Source organism: Cyprinus carpio, chromosome A16 (assembly GCF_018340385.1).
Source record: "Cyprinus carpio isolate SPL01 chromosome A16, ASM1834038v1, whole genome shotgun sequence".
Taxonomy (NCBI): domain Eukaryota; kingdom Metazoa; phylum Chordata; class Actinopteri; order Cypriniformes; family Cyprinidae; genus Cyprinus; species Cyprinus carpio.
In genome coordinates, this window is record NC_056587.1 from 8,058,020 (window position 1) to 8,076,217 (window position 18,198).

General features: G+C 36.8%; 3 protein-coding genes and 1 long non-coding RNA gene across 5 annotated transcripts; 2 read left to right on the top strand and 2 right to left on the bottom strand.

Annotated features, from left to right (window-relative positions):
- Positions 1-547: 547 nt before the first annotated feature.
- Positions 548-4,118, bottom strand: aqp10a (aquaporin 10a). Its single transcript, XM_042772372.1, has 6 exons — positions 3,510-4,118; positions 2,158-2,284; positions 1,900-2,037; positions 1,624-1,742; positions 1,155-1,372; positions 548-1,018 (listed from the first exon to the last, which is right to left on the bottom strand). The coding sequence occupies exons 1-6, from the start codon at positions 3,603-3,605 to the stop codon at positions 814-816; spliced, it is 903 nt and encodes a 300-aa protein (XP_042628306.1). The 5' UTR covers positions 3,606-4,118; the 3' UTR covers positions 548-813.
- A 397-nt stretch (positions 4,119-4,515) lies between these two features.
- On the bottom strand, positions 4,516-13,178 carry LOC109089158. 2 transcript variants are annotated; one of them, XM_019103298.2, is made up of 7 exons: positions 13,057-13,178; positions 6,906-9,819; positions 6,507-6,711; positions 6,212-6,310; positions 5,770-5,983; positions 5,401-5,517; positions 4,516-5,197 (listed from the first exon to the last, which is right to left on the bottom strand). In XM_019103298.2, the coding sequence occupies exons 2-7, from the start codon at positions 9,521-9,523 to the stop codon at positions 5,040-5,042; spliced, it is 3,411 nt and encodes a 1,136-aa protein (XP_018958843.1). In that variant the 5' UTR covers positions 9,524-9,819; positions 13,057-13,178; the 3' UTR covers positions 4,516-5,039. The 2 variants fall into 2 exon arrangements, with proteins under 2 accessions (XP_018958843.1, XP_042628307.1); XM_042772373.1 differs by lacking the exon at positions 13,057-13,178 and adding an exon at positions 11,255-11,466.
- On the top strand, positions 5,181-5,498 carry LOC122147973. The gene is made up of 2 exons (XR_006161954.1): positions 5,181-5,299; positions 5,422-5,498. It is a non-coding gene; the product is annotated as an uncharacterized LOC122147973 (long non-coding RNA).
- A 1,771-nt stretch (positions 13,179-14,949) lies between the features above and the next one.
- On the top strand, positions 14,950-17,551 carry ca16h1orf43 (chromosome A16 C1orf43 homolog). Its single transcript, XM_042772374.1, has 7 exons — positions 14,950-15,160; positions 15,396-15,497; positions 15,873-15,981; positions 16,059-16,112; positions 16,528-16,694; positions 16,789-16,847; positions 16,929-17,551. The coding sequence occupies exons 1-7, from the start codon at positions 15,098-15,100 to the stop codon at positions 17,134-17,136; spliced, it is 762 nt and encodes a 253-aa protein (XP_042628308.1). The 5' UTR covers positions 14,950-15,097; the 3' UTR covers positions 17,137-17,551.
- Positions 17,552-18,198: the final 647 nt, after the last annotated feature.

The following is an 18,198-nucleotide window of genomic DNA, read 5'->3' on the forward strand; positions in this document are numbered from 1 at the left end:
TATGTGGAAAAATAAGAAGAAATACAATATATTGACACTATGTTTACAGCTAGATTTTTCATTAAATGCATGGTGAAATAATTGCTCACATCAGAGGATATTCCATGAAATGATAGTCAAGTGGCCTTCTGAGTATCCAATCAATATACCTATTGCCACAAGTTCAGATAAATGTTTACTCAATAGGGGCTTTAAACTTTTTAAAACTCTTTGTTTGTAAACTTGTTAATGTACACCGCAAAAGTGCACATGCTCATCATCCCCGTGCACTACTGTGGTGTAATAGAAACAACTTTTACTTGTAAAATACACTAGACAGAGCACTACACAACAAACAAAATTTATGAGAATTTGATGTGGTTATATAAAATTTCTCCAAGATTATAATTAATAAATTGAGCTGAAATAAGTTATAGCATATATATATATATATATATATATATATATATATATATATATATATATATATATATATATATATATATATATATAATATACATACATACAATACATAGTATATACAAATCTTTTAAATCGCTTCCATGAAACAATGATAATGTGAAGGAAATAGTCTTTTTCTACATATAGTTGAAAGTCACAGTCTAATATTTTAGAAGGGATAAAAAGGGGGTTGAAAATAATAAATAATATTTATTATATCAAGGCTTCAGCTCTACTGTGAAAAATTTTAGAGTCCTCCTTGAGTACATTTCCCCCTTTTTTTACAGTATAAAACAGTCTGGAAATAATGGAGAGAAGAGGGGGAAAAGGATCTGGAAATGCCGTGAGCTAGATTCAACAGTCATCAGGCTTTTAAAGGGAAGACATTTTATGGTATAACTCGTCCTGTTTGTTGTTGTGCTCCATGCCCTTTGTTTGTTCTTTAAACTCCTCAGACTCAGATTCATCCTCAGGCTCAGGCAGATGCCACTGAATGAAAACGAGATAAATGATGGACCCCAGCACGCCCCCCACCATAGGAGCCACTAATGGAATCCAGAAGAAGTAGTCATAGCACCTGTGTGGGTCACAAAGAAAAAATTGACCGTGTTGCGAGAATCGAAGTGAAGCGCTGGTTAGGAGCTGAATGTGCAGGGATATCAAAGCCCTTGATCTGATGTAAATAGGTGAAGTAGATGGATTTGATTACGCACGTGAAGACTTCGGTGCCCCAGCCTGCTGTGAAGGTGAAGAGACGTGGACCAAGGTCACGGGCGGGGTTTATGGCAGCTCCACAGTTAGCTGACATTGACATGGAAATCCCTAAGACAACAGTTCCTACAATTGGAGGGAGCAATGCTTCGGGAGCAGGAGCATTTCTCTTATCATTCAGAGGTAGAATGCACAACATCAGCATGGCTGTGCCGACCACCTACACCCAGACATACAGGAGACAGACGACCGCCTGGTCAGTTTTCATTTCTGGCATGATCTATTAGATAACTGATTAATGTTTGAAAATCTCTACACACATTTTTTTAATGTTGTATAATATTATATTGCTTTAGAGCAGTTTGTTTTACATCAGATTAGATTACACAGATTTATTATATCAATGGTAATTCTACTGTGCTTGCATGAACTACAGAGCTCTTATCTAATCTGCCTTGGCCTTTTGCTGACCTGATCGAGGAAGCTGGTCTGCACTGACACCACATCAGTTGGGTAAGTGACAAAGATACTAGCTGTTTCATTAGGACCAAAAACAGTCAGAACTCCACCACTGAATTCCATAATTGCATCTAAAGGAGATAAGAGTTGAGAAATCAATCCTCTCTTTTTCAAAAACATGCAAAAGTAACTGGCAAGAAATAAACAGGCAAGTATAAAATGTGGAATTATTGCTACATGATGTATATTTTAAAAAGAACGTCTCAACTCTCTCTCTCTCTCTCTTACCATGGTAGATGAAATAGACAAGCCCAGAGGCGAGGTAAGCCCCCAATATTTGAGCCAAAGAATAGGGTAGCAACTTTATCCAGGCTAGGTCTCCCAACACACAGAAACTCAGAGACACAGCTGGGTTTAGATGAGCTCCTAAGTAGGAAAAAAAGGAGAAAGTTGGAAGTCAGTGTTATGTCGATTCAAAGAAAGATTAAAATTACAAAGGATTTTGCCTTAATTGCCCCAAAGCAGCCCAAGCCATAACCATTTTACCTGATACTGCCCTGCAGAGGTACATTGCACACATGACGCCTATAGAAAAAGCCATGTTAACAGACAGAAACTGCCCCTTAGTTTCTCTGCTGGTTTTCACCTGCGCTGCTGCAGCACAACCAAACAGCTACAACAGAAAAAATAATATATATATTTTTTTATTTATTTGTGTATAAACTTTTTTTACAATAGTGTTGATATTTAGCATAAAAGCACAACAATGTCTTGCTCCAGTTTTTCCCAGTAGTGCAAAGCTTGATGCTTAAAAAAAAAAAAATATTGGTGAAGGACAATTATACAAATTAACTTGACAAATTTAGTCAGAAACACAAGTTACTTCATAATAACCTCCTATTTTTTGGACTGTTGAATTAAAAATATCACCATCACAATCATGCTCTTGGTCTGATACCTGCAGCTGAATTGCAGCTGTGCAATTCAGTAATGTGGTAACATTCTTGTGTGATATTTCTATTGGAGCTGACCCTGATAGTACTCAAAAAAATTGACCTTGCACTGGATTATTTACTATATTATGGATGATATCTCAGATAAAAGCTTCTGCACAGACAAACACATTGTCAGCATATACAGTATAACCAAAAGAACATGCTCACAGTACCTCAGGCTAACAACCTTGGATTTGTCCATTGTAAAAGCTTATCTTATGGTGTAACAATTGATAGCACAATCATTTTTGACACAAGCTACACTAAATTAGCTTCATGAACATTTCATTGATATTTTCTGTAACCTTTCCTTTTGCAAGAGTATTAGAATAATAAATTCAAAAATTAAATTATATATTAATATTGGCCTATGTTCAGAGAATCAAGGAAATGTTGCAAAAACAGTATGAAAAACCTCAAAATACATTAATATCTCAGTTTTGTGTAACTTTTATGTGTTTTTTAAGGAATGCTTTGTTAAAATTTAGGTAATGCATTCGGTATCATTAACTTAACAAGGCAACATTTTTACAGCATTTAATAATCTAGTTCATGTAAATTTTTACATATAATATCACATCTTCAAATTATAAAATAACATTAGTTCACATAATTTGCACAAGCATGAATTAGCAATGAAAAATAGTTTATTTATAAATTAACATTAACGTAGACTAATAAATGCTGTAGACAATGTTATTAATTTTTATCTCATGATAACTAATGCATTAACAAATTGTTTTATTTCATCGTGATAATGAAAAAAATTGAAAACATCTTTGGAATATCAAGGCAAATATGTTTTTTCAGTAATGAAAACATATGCACAAACAAAATACTCTATAAATCAATAGCTATGCTCAAAGTTTGTTTAATAGTGAAAACTATGCAAAAAAAACTTACCAGAAGTACAAAAGTGCCCAAGACCTCTCCCATAATCTGTCGTGCCAGCTCATTTTTCACCTTCATCCTCTTAATTACCTTTTTTATCCGACTCATTTTTAGTATTGGCTTTTACGTTTTGTGCAAAACTTGCTGTCCCACTCTTTGGAGATGATCTTCTGACTTCAGTCTGTGTCTATTAGCTCAGCTAACCTTTAAACCCTGTTTTAAATGTACCTGCTGGGTACAAACATCCCACATCAAGCAGTCAACATCCACATCATAGCTTGTCTGATCCAGACCACGACCCCTTAATAAATCATTAATAATCATGTGGGACAAAGAGAAGAGAGGAGACCGAGATAAAAAAATTAGTAATCTATCTGCTGTAAAACACTTGCGCTTTTCTGTACATCCAGATAATCTAATCATTTTGACACTGGAAGATTACATGACATTTAGAAATGAGGTAATTGTGCAATTATCTAGCTCAGATATCTGTACACCCAAATTTCTTTCCCAAAGCCACCATCCATGTTTAAAATCATGTTTAATGTTACCATTGCCAACAAGATTACTGTTTCAATCAGGCAATAATTGAAACAGTATATTCTTACAGGGCTGATTATGCAAATAGCACAGATTGATCAGCTCAATTAGTTTTTTACACACACACACACACAAACTATATATATATATATATATATATATATATATATATATATATATATATATATATATATATATATATATATATATATATATATATTTATATATGTATATATATATATTATTTTAATATATATAAATATATTATATAAAGTATTGAAATTTCAATACTGCTAGCTCACAGGTTCCCACCTCCCACCCTGCCCTTTCATACCAAAGCCAAAATAGAAATATATATATATATATGGGCATTAACAAATTGCATTTTGTAAATTTTGATTTCATGCAGGGTTTCTGTTACTGTTATTTAAAAAAATAAAATCAGATATATTATCATAAATATCACATATGAGAGAAATGTAGTTGCTTCCTTTGTCTTTAATATGAAAAAAGTTCAATTGGGACGGATTTGTGCTGTACAGACAACGTATACACATATACATAGTAGCATAAAAAGATGTAATGACTACTGATAAAGACTGAATGTGCAATATGTAACAGCTTAAACATTATTTAAAACAAGTTATAGAAAAAAATTCCTCTGGCTCAGTGGTAGAGCTTTGCGTTAGCAGCGCAAAAGGTTGTGGGTTTGATTCCCAGGGAACACATGTTAGGTTAAAAAAAAAATGTTAGCCTGAATGCACTGTAAGTCGCTTTGAATAAAAACATCTGCTAAATGCATAAATGTAATATCAGTGAGAAGAAAAAAAACACTTCAGAACACTATGGTGAATGATTCTTTCTAATTGCAGAACTGAACATTTGCAAAAATAAAATTTAACAGAACCTGTAACAGCAAAACTCCTTATAGAAAAAAACCAGTGCATAAACTATGGACGAATTGCTTTGAGAAGTGAGGTGCAAGAAGGAAAGTAGAGGTCTTCAACTTGGTTGCTGAGGACGGTGCAGTAAGACCTCCACTGGACCAGGGGGCAGTTTCTTTATTAGGCTCCAAGCCTCAAGACGCATCATACCCACCAAACTCTGACCTTGCACCTCCAACAACTCATCCCCAGGAAACACTTCTTTGACTGGTCCACCTGCAATCAAGAAGTAGACTTAATTGTTATGGAGGGGAATTGAATGAGACTCAGCACAAGCTGAAATGTCCAGGAGGGATGCCAGTAGCAAGAAGGTGTAAGGTAAGCAGCCATTTGACATTACATATGAAAATGTTTCTTTTCACAGACTTGCATAGTTGTGTTGAGTGGGATTTTTTAAAATCAAGACAAAGTGGTCTTACCACGGAATATTTTTTTTACAGTGAGGGGTTTGTCTCCCGAGCTGGATCCCACCCCTCCTTCCAGACTAAAGCCAAGATCAGAGCTGGACTTGTTCAGACTCATACGTACTCTGCTGCCTGTAGGGGGCATGCACACACAAAGTATTAAGATTGGATTGCAAAAGAGACTGCTTTCTTCACACATTTTTATCACACATGTATACACACTAATGCAACTTAATCAGTATTATTATCAAATAACTTAAAACTTTCCCTAAATGTTGATTGATTTCCTAATGCTTTCACATTCATAATGACCACCACATGCATATGTATAATAAAATGTTTTCTTTCAGATCACAACCTCTTTGTCACCTGTCCATCACTCACCTGTGATTCCTGGTCTTTCAGTGTCTTCCTTTCTGCTGTTACCACTCTGAAGAACAACTACCGCCATGCCCTGCCCTTTTGCTTTTCTCAATGTACGCAGAGCGTCCCAGTGGGCGGAGTTCTGCAGGGCAGTGCCATTGATTGACAGCACCTGAGCACCCTCGAAGATAGAGCCTTCCTGTGCTGCTACACCACCTGGTATAACTCTGTGGACCTAAGAGATGAGATCTGAGTGAAACACCCCTTTTTAAGTTAAAGTCAAATAGCAGACGTTCAAAAAGCCAAAAACCTATGGACTTTGTGGTGCACTTAAAGCCACATAAACAGAGACTTTTTTTCATGTATTTGCTGCTTTTTGTATGGACTTTTGTTTGACCATCTGTATCTGTTTCTATAAGTCTATTAGTCATGTTTGTGCATTACAGCATTCAGTGATACTCACTGTGACTGGTTTATTCTGATCCACTCCACCTGCCAAGGTAAATCCTAAGCCACTCCCTACTTCCTTGTGTAACACTACCACTTGCACATCTTCATATTTCTGTCATAAGTCAGAGATACAAGTTATAATAACAAAAGGAAATAGTCTTTTGTTTAAAGATGCACATATCAATCTATAATTGTCTTTGTATATTCATTTTATAACAAAATTTAAAAGGCATACAACTTTAAGTATATTTCATTGTCAAATTATGGCTTTTAGACATTAAAAAAAATATGTATATCACTTATTGTACCTGCAGGGTGTCATCTCCCAAGCCCCTGACATCATCTATTAAGCTATCTAGTTCATCAGTGCTCAGCAGAGTCACAGAAGAGAAGGCTGAGATGTCTGAGCTCAAGGATGCAGAGCGTGTGTATGGTGAATCTTCATCATCCTCTGACAACCATCCATCTGATGGTTTATAGTCCACTCCACCATAATTACAGAGTTCCACAAGACTATTAGGTTGACATGTAGAAAGAGAATAGTGGTTATGTAAAGTGAATATAGATATATATAACAAAGAAAGGTTTAAACTGGGTAACCTGGTAGTTTGTGCATGTGAAATAAGCGGTCACTCCTTTCAAATCTAAAAAACTTTTTTATATCAATTTGAATTAATTATACCACTTTTTTTTTTCAAATTAATTACCTTAGAGAGAAACTTTTGCGTTCTGATTGGCTCATGTTGCTTGTGATGGTCACAGATGACTCTTCTGAGTCAGAGTCTTCTTCAGTGTCTATTTCTTCATCATCGTCCTCTTCATCAGAGCACCACCTAGCCATGCTAGTAGTTACTGGGGTCAAATCCTTCCTTGTTATTTCAGAGTTGTTATTATTAGAGTTATTGAATGAGGAATATACTGTCTGGATATGAGTAGAACTTTGAGGATGATTGGGCAGCGCTTTGGGATGGTTACCATTGACTGTTACGGCTCCAGGGCTACTCTGCTGTTGAATGTTAACTGTTAGAGGGGCTCTATCAGGTGGGTCAGTTGGTGTGTTTTCATCATCATCAACTATTTTTACATTAATTGATTTTTGCTTTAGTAAACTTTTGACATTTGACTGTTGCGAGATTGATGGGATTCTTGCTTTTTCGTTCACTGCTCCTATGTTTCTGAGACCTGCATGGGCAGTGATGGTAGAATCTGGTTCATCCATGTGTTTTTTATTCACAGTCCTCCTTTCAGCTTCATCCCTCATGTTGATAACTTGGTCAGTTCTTGGTTCATTCATTTGTTTTAATGCTGGAGCAAGCTCAAGACTCTTTTTGTATGTCTCTTGATGTTGTTCTAATGTTGGTCTTTCTTTCACTGTGGAATTTGAACGAGGAGTTCTACTTAGGTCAACAGTTCCTGCAGTCTTCTCATTAGAATCGTTTTTGCTGAAGAAATTTGTTCTTAGGCTTTCTGGGTTCCCCACAACCCTTCCAAAATGTAGATTTTTTTCTGAATCACTCTTCTTCAGCAGCGCTGCATGCTTGGAGGGCTCTGGTACAGATAAGGTCCTCCTGGTGCGAAAAATCTTTGGTGTGCTTTTGCTTTGTTGAGCCAAAGATTCAAACATGCTAATTGTATTCTTAACAGAATCTGAAGATGGTAAACGCGACTTTTCTAGAACACCATCTCCTCTCCTTCCTTCAGTTTTAACCACGAATACCTGATCTTTCTCTTCCTCTTTATGGATTTCATTGTGTGCTTCTCCTTTTGAGTCTAGTGGGTGTTTGTCTTCCCCAATTTCCTCCTTGATTCCTCCGGAAGTGGTTAACAAGTGTTTGACACCCTGCCCGGAGATGCTTGAACTGTTAGGCTGGTTCCTGCGAGCATTGCATTGAGCAGTTGCTGTTGCTAAGGACTGACTAAAATTCTTTGGAGACCCTGTAAAACACGTTCTGCTTGTCTCTTCATTGTCATCAGGCAGAAGTGACTGAGCTTTTTTGACAGAGGACATTTCTGTACTCCATTTAGGCTTTGATGACACTGAAAAACTTAGTCTGGAGGAATTGTCCCTTTGATCATTTCTGTTCTCCCTGCTGGTAGAGGGTTCTTGCTTCGGAACAAAATATGTTTTTGAAAACCCTCTAGGGAATGTTCCAGCTTTTTCTGTCTTGTAATAAGGTTTCTCCTGTTGGATGTCAGTACAATCTAAAGAAGCGCCAAAGACATAGTCAGTAGTGTATTTTCTGTGTCTTGGAGTACAGTCCACTGTGTCCATAGATTTGGGAAATGATTCATCAGAATTTACAGTATTGCTGCGTTTTAATCTGATTGAATCTTTTGTGTGTGCATCAGAGTTGGCATCTGCTACAGGCAGTTTTGCAATTCTTTCCATTATTGTTTGATTTCCAGTTATTTCCTTTGCATTGGAAGAACTTTGCTCTCTGGCCCAGGATCCCATTCTGTTTTCTGTCTGATCAAGACTTGATTCACCTTGTTGCTGTGCCCAGAGACTGCTACCTTCTCCAATGGAACCTTGGCTACGTCTTGGCTTCAGTCTGCATGGGAGTGACTGACCACTGTTTACCCGGTTCATTCTCACAGATGGAGATCCAGAGCAGTCCTTTCTGTCACTGTTCTGATTGCCTTGATTGGCTGCACTGTAAGTCTGAACCCTCTGTGAAACACTACTGGGTTGATTCTCTTGCGTAAATGAAGTTGTCTTGTTGTTTGTCCCTGTTCTCTCTAAATTGGATTGCCTTATAAACTTTTCAAAGTCTCTGGTTCCACTAGTCATCCCAGTTCTATTCCCATGTCCTGCTCTCCAGTCTAAGCTTTTGCTTTTGTTTGACTGATAAGATCTCCTCAACTCATCTCCTCTGCTCCTGTCACTTGCTGCCTGACTCTTGTCTTCTTGAGTGTTTAACTTCTTAGAGCTCACATCAGCCTTCTCAGAACTGATGGGAAGAGTTGAGTTCTTGCTTGAATCCTTACTTAAAGTGTTACCTGTCTCTTTGTCATCAGTGTTAGTGTGGGTATCACTAGCTGAAGAAGTACAAGCTTTGTTGAGGTCCCTACTAGGATCACTTTTCTGGCTTGAGTCTTCAACTTTTCCTCCCTCAAAAGAAAAACTTTTCGTCCTGAGGTCCTTGGTAGTAAGTGTTTTAGCAGAGCGGATTTTGAATCTAGCAGCTGCAGAGCCAAAAGGCATTGCAGATAACTGACTATGACTCTGTGCTGCTGTTCCAGGTGCATCTGCACCCTCGGTTGTGCTGCTAGATGCGCCTGTTTCAGGAAACTGACGTACAAAAGTTCCAGTATGCAAATTCATGCTTTTAAATGATGCTAAATGTCACACAGCGTATTCATTACAGTAGGAATTGAAGGCTGGTTGCTAAAGTTTTCAGCATCTTGTTCAAAAATGTTTATTTCCTTTTGCTTGTACTGGTGGGCTGTATTTTCCTACCATCATTATAAAAGCTGGAAGAAATCTGTTTGTAATCCAGGGAGGTGAAGTAGACCCGCTAACTTCAGCTTGACTCTGTTGCTCTTCTGACAGATGTTTCACGCTCTCTGGATCCAAAAAGAGCTAGTAATGGGTCTCAGTACTCTGGTTCTTATCTTGTTCTGTAATGTTAAAGCAATAACATGTGAAGGTTAGCTTTAAGCAAATTAAGTTTAGTAAATTAATTTTACATAATTAGATTCAAATTGCCTCCTGTTTGCTACATAAATTAAAATTCATTTTAATTGGAATGTAAAGGCATTCTCATTTTCACTGTGAATGGATCATAACCCTGCTACTATGGCCTGAACTTACAACCTGGCCCAGACCTTTAACCACTAAGCTATACCATCTCCCACTTAACAAAGTGTACATGCTTCATTCTAGTACCTCAGGATTTCATCATACTGAAACTCTGTATTTATTACTGTGAGAGTCCATAAATCTCTGGCATCCATATCCTGATATGTAAACATCTACAAACTCTGGACAAATGGCTGTAAATCAGAAACATCTCGCCAATGTTTAAAAATCAGAGAGCCAGTGTGTGTATCTGCATGCATGCATTTCATTTTATGTCTACTCTGACAGCATTCTTGATGCTGCTTGTCACACTCTTGAGCTCTTTTACAAAACCTGATACACAGTCAGATAACAGGACAAACACACCAGACAACAATCCTATCTGACACCACATGTGTTACAGAGTCCACACATCGTTAAAGGTACATCATTCTTTCTAAGGGTGAATAAACAAAATATTATATATATATATATATATATATATATATATATATAGGATTACTGTATCTCAAATCTGTGAATAATGCCAAATAGCCTAGCAGGAACACTGCATCTCATTTAAACACCCACGATTATTCAAAACAGCACATTGAATTTCATTCAGACACTTTAGAAACACTGATAATAGTCACATGCAATCAAGCAAGCACCGATGTACAAATCTGCATACCAATCAATTTAAACCATCTTTAGGCAATATTGAATCAACAGCTGAAATGCTAACTTTTTTAAAATCAGGATTTTGTCCAGATTTATTTGTCCCACCTTATTCTGTTGCAAAGATTGCTTTTATCTTAAACTGAACATTTATATACGTCAAGAGCTATGTTTAAAATGAAAAAGACATGAGTAAACAGCAAGCAGAGTTAGAGTGGAAGATGGAGGAGGAGGAGGAGGAATAACGTTCATATTCCAGGAGTGCAAATACAGACCTGATGAAAATAAACCTGAACTGATTGAAAACAAATAAAGGAAACATTGACACAGTAAATAAAGGTTGTTATAAGGTTGCCCATAACCACAAATGGCCTTGTACTACTGCCTTGTATTTCACAGATATGGATGCAAAATAGTATTACCAGTCCCACATGACTGCAACATTTCAGACTTTCCAAGGAAAACAGGTCAGTGTCAGTTTACAGAAACACCTGTTCTCCCATGGCACGTGCACTTGAACGACAATGGCCATACACTTTACCTGCCACATAATCTAACCATACATGAGTTTTAGCTCTTCAAACAGAAGTAACATACCTTAAAGGACTGCTGTGTCTCTTAGCTGTTTGAGAGAACAGGTGTTCCCCATCCTGACTTGTGCCTCTAAACTCTCTCACACTTCCTGCTGTCTGTCAATTTTTATTTGATGCATTTCTACAGTAATAAGAACTTGCCTGACTGGTTTGACATGCTTACCCTTTTCCACCCCCTTTAACTGTTGTGCCTTCCTCTCTCATTTCCTTACCTCTTTTTTCTCCTCCCCCATCTCTTTCTGTCTGCCTCTTTCTTTTTCTCCTTCCATCTATTTGTGTCTCAATTTCTTTGTCTCTCGTAACACACATACACACCTGTCAGCATGCACACCCTTCATATCTAATGAGAATGTTCCTGGTCCATGGTATCTTGGTGACTCAGTAAGTGTTAAAGGGTAGAGTAGGTAAATGCTTGTGACAGGCATCTGGTCCTAGAGTTATAAGACATCTGAACATGATTTATATATTATCCTAAATATAATCCTAAAATTTCAGTTTCAGGATTAAAATTCTCGTACATCGTACATGTCAGGTTTTTGTGAAGTTGGACTAACAGGCCTAGATATTAAAGTTATAGTTCATGTTTACCTGTTAAACGGACAGCAATTGGCCTCCAAAAGACAAAATTGGCATGCAATGTGTACAATGTGTATTATATATATATATATATATATATATATATATATATATATATATATATATATATATATATATATATATATATAAACTGATTCAGTATCAGTAACAGAATCCAAACAAATTTGAATAAATCAGATTACCAACACAATAAACTACACTAAAACTGAAATGATATTAAATCAACAAAGGGCTACAATAAAACATCTTCCTTGGATGAACTCTCCAGTTATGTTTAATATACTCAAATGAAGTTTCTGCACCATTTTGACAATTAACTACTACTATGATGTTATAGTACCAGATACACACATTGAAATTCATTCAGTCTTGACATTAGTGATGTCTTTGAGTTTCGTTATGCTAACGCTGATAAATATGTTCATCCGAGCAGTTCGCTTATATATTATTTGCTCCATCTTTCTTCTTCCCTCCATCTTTGCTCATTCATTTCCTCTGTACATTTTTGCTTGCTCAGTTCTTTACATTAAAACAGTATTAAATGAGTGACCTGTTATAGTGTGGTTGTAGTGAGGAGCAGTTATCCAAGTTTTTAAAGACCTACATTAATAACAGACCATTTGAGACCATTTGATTTTCAGAAATCAAATATATAATTGCAGCACTACTTAAAACACTATATGACCAAATGTGAGATTATAAACATATATTATATAGATGAGTGCAAGATGTTGGCAAATATTGACGACATACAGAGTGTCAAGCACCAAACACAGTGCTTAAACAAGGAAGGATGACAAAGACGATCTTATTATACAGTATTTTAAAAATAAACAGTATGCAAGATAATGCAAATGTTTGAAAAGAAGATTAAAAACGTTGAATAGACTGGCACTGACCAATGTTTCAACTGAAACCAGAAACACCAGTGCCATAATAGACTGCTTATTTTTAGGATCTTGCAAACTATGACCCAGAAATGCCAAGGACATGAGCAATTTTAACCTGTAAGCCATCCTCAAGCATCATTTACATGACTTAAAAATTCAAAAGCCTGTAGATGGAGGGCCCAATACACAGCAAAACTGAATGTACACAACTTTAAACGTAGTAAAAAAGTGTAACTGACATTAAAAGTGACATTCATTAAACATAATAATAATACTATATGCATTGTAATGGAAACAAAACATTTTGATAATTGGTTACCTGGGTGAATTTCTGTGGCACACTTGTGGGCTGAGCTGCTCAACTTCCTGCAGCTGCAAGAGCAAATGAAGAGTGCAGCAACAAGAGCTGCTCAGAGGCTGAGAGGGAGCAGATGGGCGGGAGTTAAGTTTGAAATGTATGAGAAACTTGACAGCCAAACCTTTTGCAGGCTCTAAAATATGTGACTGAAGAGACTCAGACTAAACAAATTACTGTTTTATGGTGCTGTTTTATATTATATGAATATATCTTGCTTTTGCATATACATCACATAATACAATGCATTATTATTATTGTTGTTAATTAGGGTCAATAAATATTTATTGATTTCACACTTTGATATAAATCTACCACATTTAACCAAAATAACTAAACTAAAGAAAAATATTATTTAACCATGAAACATTTCCTATTAATACACTCTTCAAACATACAGTATAATGCAAACCTAAGCATTCAAAGCATTCTGTGAATAAGTGTGTGTGTGTGTGTGTGTGTGTGTGTGTGTGTGTGTGTGTGTGTTACCTTAACAGCATTTGTTTATGTGCAGTAACTATCATCACTCAACGGTTTGTCTTGCTTCACAGACACATGCACACTGCTGATGGCAACAGCAGAGGAAGCTGGTTAAGTCTGTGGTTTCAGAGAGACAAAAATGTAACAGCAACTGTTTCTTTCAACCAGTTTTTGATTGCAAGTAAATGCAGACAACACACTGACATGAAAGATGGTATGGAATGATTAAGTAATCAAAATAAGCCACATTGTTGACCTGCTTGTGGACACACAGTATAATTAGATGTTTTAGCATTATCTGTCGTTTGATGACCTGTTTAGCCAAAACAGTTTGATAAATCGGTCACAGTGGAGGAATTTAACTTCTTAACTGCTGAATAGCTTTGCATCCTCCCTGCAGCTTTAAAAAGTCAATGCCTTAGCTATCGGATACCAGTACGTATCTCTGCATTGATTGTCATACAAATCTGACAAATACAGGATGCAAATGGTTAGTGTGGTTTGTTTGTCACTTGTCTACCCTTTTTTTTTCTTCATTTGTCTACCACAGTCTGCACTATGTAAAGCTTTAATTTGTAGTTTATTCCATCGTTCTTTACCAGAGCCTGAGAAAAAGTCAGGTTTGTTGCAGCATTTCTTACTGGGAAAAAAATTTCATTCCTTGTTGTTATTTCATGCATCTGCCGCCCACCTCTGTTCCTTCTGAAGGAATCAGTGTCATTGTTCAGTGTGTTGTTCTGATAAAAGTCAGCTGTCCGATAAGTCAGATGTTTTCAGACAGCTCACTTAATTTTCTCAGAAACATAAGTTTAGAACATTGAAAAACCTTGTGCATAATGTTTGGATACATTGACAGTAGTGTATGTGGCTTGTGAGCTCCTAGAGAACTATAATCTATAACACAGAGGAAAAGTTAACAAGAAAGCATTGTGTTTTGGAACAATGGTGGTATTGGTGAAAATTTATATACCCTATATGCCACTTCTGTATGAGTAACTCTCTTAAAATAGGATGATGAAATGTGAAAGGCATCGGCATGTGGTCAAAAAGGGAAAAAGTATTTTCTTTAAAAAAGGAACTCGTTTATCTGATAAGGAGTAGGCCTACAGAGACTTTAAATAGGCTATATCAGCAATAGTGGCATATTTGTAGTTAAATTTGACATGCATGCAATAATGGTTTTATGGACAATTTACACACGTTTATTTTGCTAAACTGAAAATGACCTGTGCATCGCTTTGGGCCCACTGACTGAGCATTATTGACAAACCCTGAAGTGATGTTGCGTTAAACCTCCATAAAACTTTAAAGAAGACGACGATTGTGCTGCTGCGTAATTTATGCCAAACCACAAGGTGGCGTGACAGACGAGTAGACGGGCGTTTTTCGTGCAAAACAAGCGACGAAGAGAACACAAGAGCTGTCAACAAAAGCTCTCATGAAAATGCTGCTCTCAACCCGAATAATAACGAGCTAAATTTTACCACTGACCACTAAAATCGACCGATTTAACTAGATTCTCACAATGGCAGATGGAAACACTCTTTCCGGTGTAAATGTTGTGCTTGTTATGGCCTACGGCAGCTTGGTAAGTGCCAAACTGCATAGTATTTGTATAATAATTTAATTTTTGAACATGTAGTCGGAATGCTTAGTTTAATAATAACAACAACAACAGTAGTAAAACTGGAGCAATATGTCTGTCTCAAACCCTAGTGAGTTGCCCATCTGTCAGCTGAGAATACCAGCTGAAATAAAGCAGACAGTGTCAGAACGTGATTTGAGCGTGTGATGTGTGGAATGATCTGTCTGTCATTCTGCAGGTGTTTGTGCTGTTGTTCATCTTTGTGAAAAGGCAGATCATGCGCTTTGCTATGAAATCTCGCAGAGGACCGCACGTCCCGCTGGGTCACAACGCACCAAAGGTATCAGCTCCTCCTAAATCCAAAATATCGTTTGTGTCTTTGTAGAGGACATTGTATTTTATAAATTCCCCTGAGAACGTACTTGCCACAGTGCTGTTAATTGTAGTAACAGCTAAGTTGGGGGTAAAAGTACATTAACGTTTCCATGTCTAATGCCTTTTTTTCCCCTACTTCATTATTGTTTTTAGGCTTAAAATCATTTTCAGTCTTTATGATGCATTTCAGACTTTACTTTTGTGTAGAGTCCAAAATATGCATCACATTTGCATTGAATTAACAATAAAACTGGCCTCTCTTTCGTTTATATTACCTTTATGATGCTTTTTCCTGCATACTGGTTTGTAATGCACTGAAGCAAGGCTGCATCTTTCGCAGGAGCTGAGAGAGGAGATCGATTCCCGTTTGTCAAAAGTGAACGACATTCGTTATGAGCCCCATCTACTCTCTAAAGATGACGATCGACTGAAGCATCAGGGCCAGAATGGTGAGAGGGCCGTAGCAGTTCTCTGTGTAACACTATTGCAGATGTTAACACTTACATTTGTGTTTGTGTTTGTGCAGGTTGTTATAATTATCTCTTCAGAATGCAAGCGTTAGATGCCATCAGAGACTCCGGTGAGACCTTCTTCTGCCTCAGTGTGGATTTTAATGCTCTTAAGATTTATAATATGTTGTGTTGTGCAAAACTGAAATTCATTTTTGACAATTTTTATTTGGTTTCATTCAGTTTTCGAGTCATTAAAATGTATTTTGTAGATTTTTTCTTTTCAGTTAGCAAAAAAGTTTTTTTTTAAACTTTTATAGTACAGACATACATATATATATATATATATATATATATATATATATATATATATATATATATATATATATATATATATATAATGAACATATTAAATGTTAACTTATGAATATGTAGTGTTTCACAAAATACACATTTTATATTTGTATTATTATGTTTCACCTGTTGAATTTCATTTTATAATAAACTTTTGAAATCTGATGTGATCTGGCTTTGTCCCATCTGTAGATATCCCGTCTCGTGAGTTGGGTTGCAGTGCCAGCGCTCTGACGGGCCGCCGCTACAGGAACTGGCTGCAGGACCTGCGAAACTCTCACTCTCTGCTCAAGTCAAATCACAGTTCACTAATAGATCGCTTACTGGAGGGCTACGACAATGCTCGCCATGGGACGGGGGTGAGTCTGAGAGTGCAGATGTGTGTTAAATGCTATTGTACAGCAGGAGGCGCTGCAGGACATATATAAGAGGCTTGTGTTTTCTTTCCTGTAGGTGTTTGGTGAGGCAGAGTTTGTGAAGTATAAGGAAGATCTGGCTGAACTGGCTGCTCTGTAAGTGCTGCTGTCCAATTTTTGCTGTTTATCTCTTAAATTATCACTCCTCTCACTCCATTCTTCCTCATTTCTCCACAGTGTAAAGACCCACTCCAGCAGCACCAGTCTAAACCAGCAGCACCAGTCAGCAGCTAAAGATCTGACCAGCTCTCCCGGCCCTTCGTCTGCCTCTACCATTCAGGTCACGTACCTGCCGTCTACCGGACAGCGCAGCAAGAGGCCCAAACACTTCCTGGAGCTCAAAAACTTTAAAGACAACTATAACACACTAGAAAGCACACTTTAGAGAATGAAACCCTGTTTGAGGAACTGTGTAAATACAACTCAAAACTGTAATTCAGAAGTGTTCATTGCTCACTGGATACTCCTTTATGTAGAAATGAAAACAGTGGGACATGCAGTAAAATGGACTCAAATCACATCGAGAATGTGAGAATGATTTAATACATGACAAAATCTGTGGGATAAATGTCAATGCAACTGCTTTGAGAGCAATGCGAGAATGTTATGGTTGTAGTTTTTTAATGTTTTTCTGATGGAGCTGACAGGAAGAGCTTTTTTTCTAATGTTAAAAGTCAGTTTATCAGTTTTTATTTGCAAGAATGGCCTTTTAATGCGAATAGGGAGTGTAATGTTTATATCTTTATTGTACAAAGAGAACCAATAAATCACCGTTTAGCTGAGATAAAATTTTTTGGATGGACTTTTCTGGCACAAACACGTGGATTAAAATCAGCTGAATGGCCATTAAAGGGATAGTTCACATAAAAACTAAAATTCCGTCATTTAAGCACCCTTCACTTGTTCCAAACCTATATGAGTTTGTCATCTGTTGAGCACAAAAGAAGATATTTTGAAGAATGTTGGTAACAAAACTCACTTTAACCCTTACACCAGTTTTATACTAAGACTACTTCAACTTGTGGTTTCCAAATAAGATCCTGTGCCACATCCATGAGAAGAGCTGTGCAGAACGAGCATCATTTTAATAGAAATTGGGAGAGATATTCATTTCTGTGCTGTTGATTAGATGATTGTCCTTATTTGTTTTTAAGTGCTATTTTAATTTGTGAATTAGTTCACGTAAATATGTGTATAGGAGGGACAGTGTGGTTTGAGTCATGAGTCGATATGGTTGTTGTCATGGTAATGTGGTTTAAAGAGCTATGAGAGACTGTATATATTGACTTTCACTGTATTCTGAAGTCTTATCAGGTCAAATGAAGTGTCTGCGTCATCTGTACCTGCACCTCTCGGCCAGTGAGGGTCTTCACTAACAAGACGTCACTGGTTGTGTATGCTCACCAAGCATTTATTTGATTAAAAATACAGTACAAACAGTAATAAT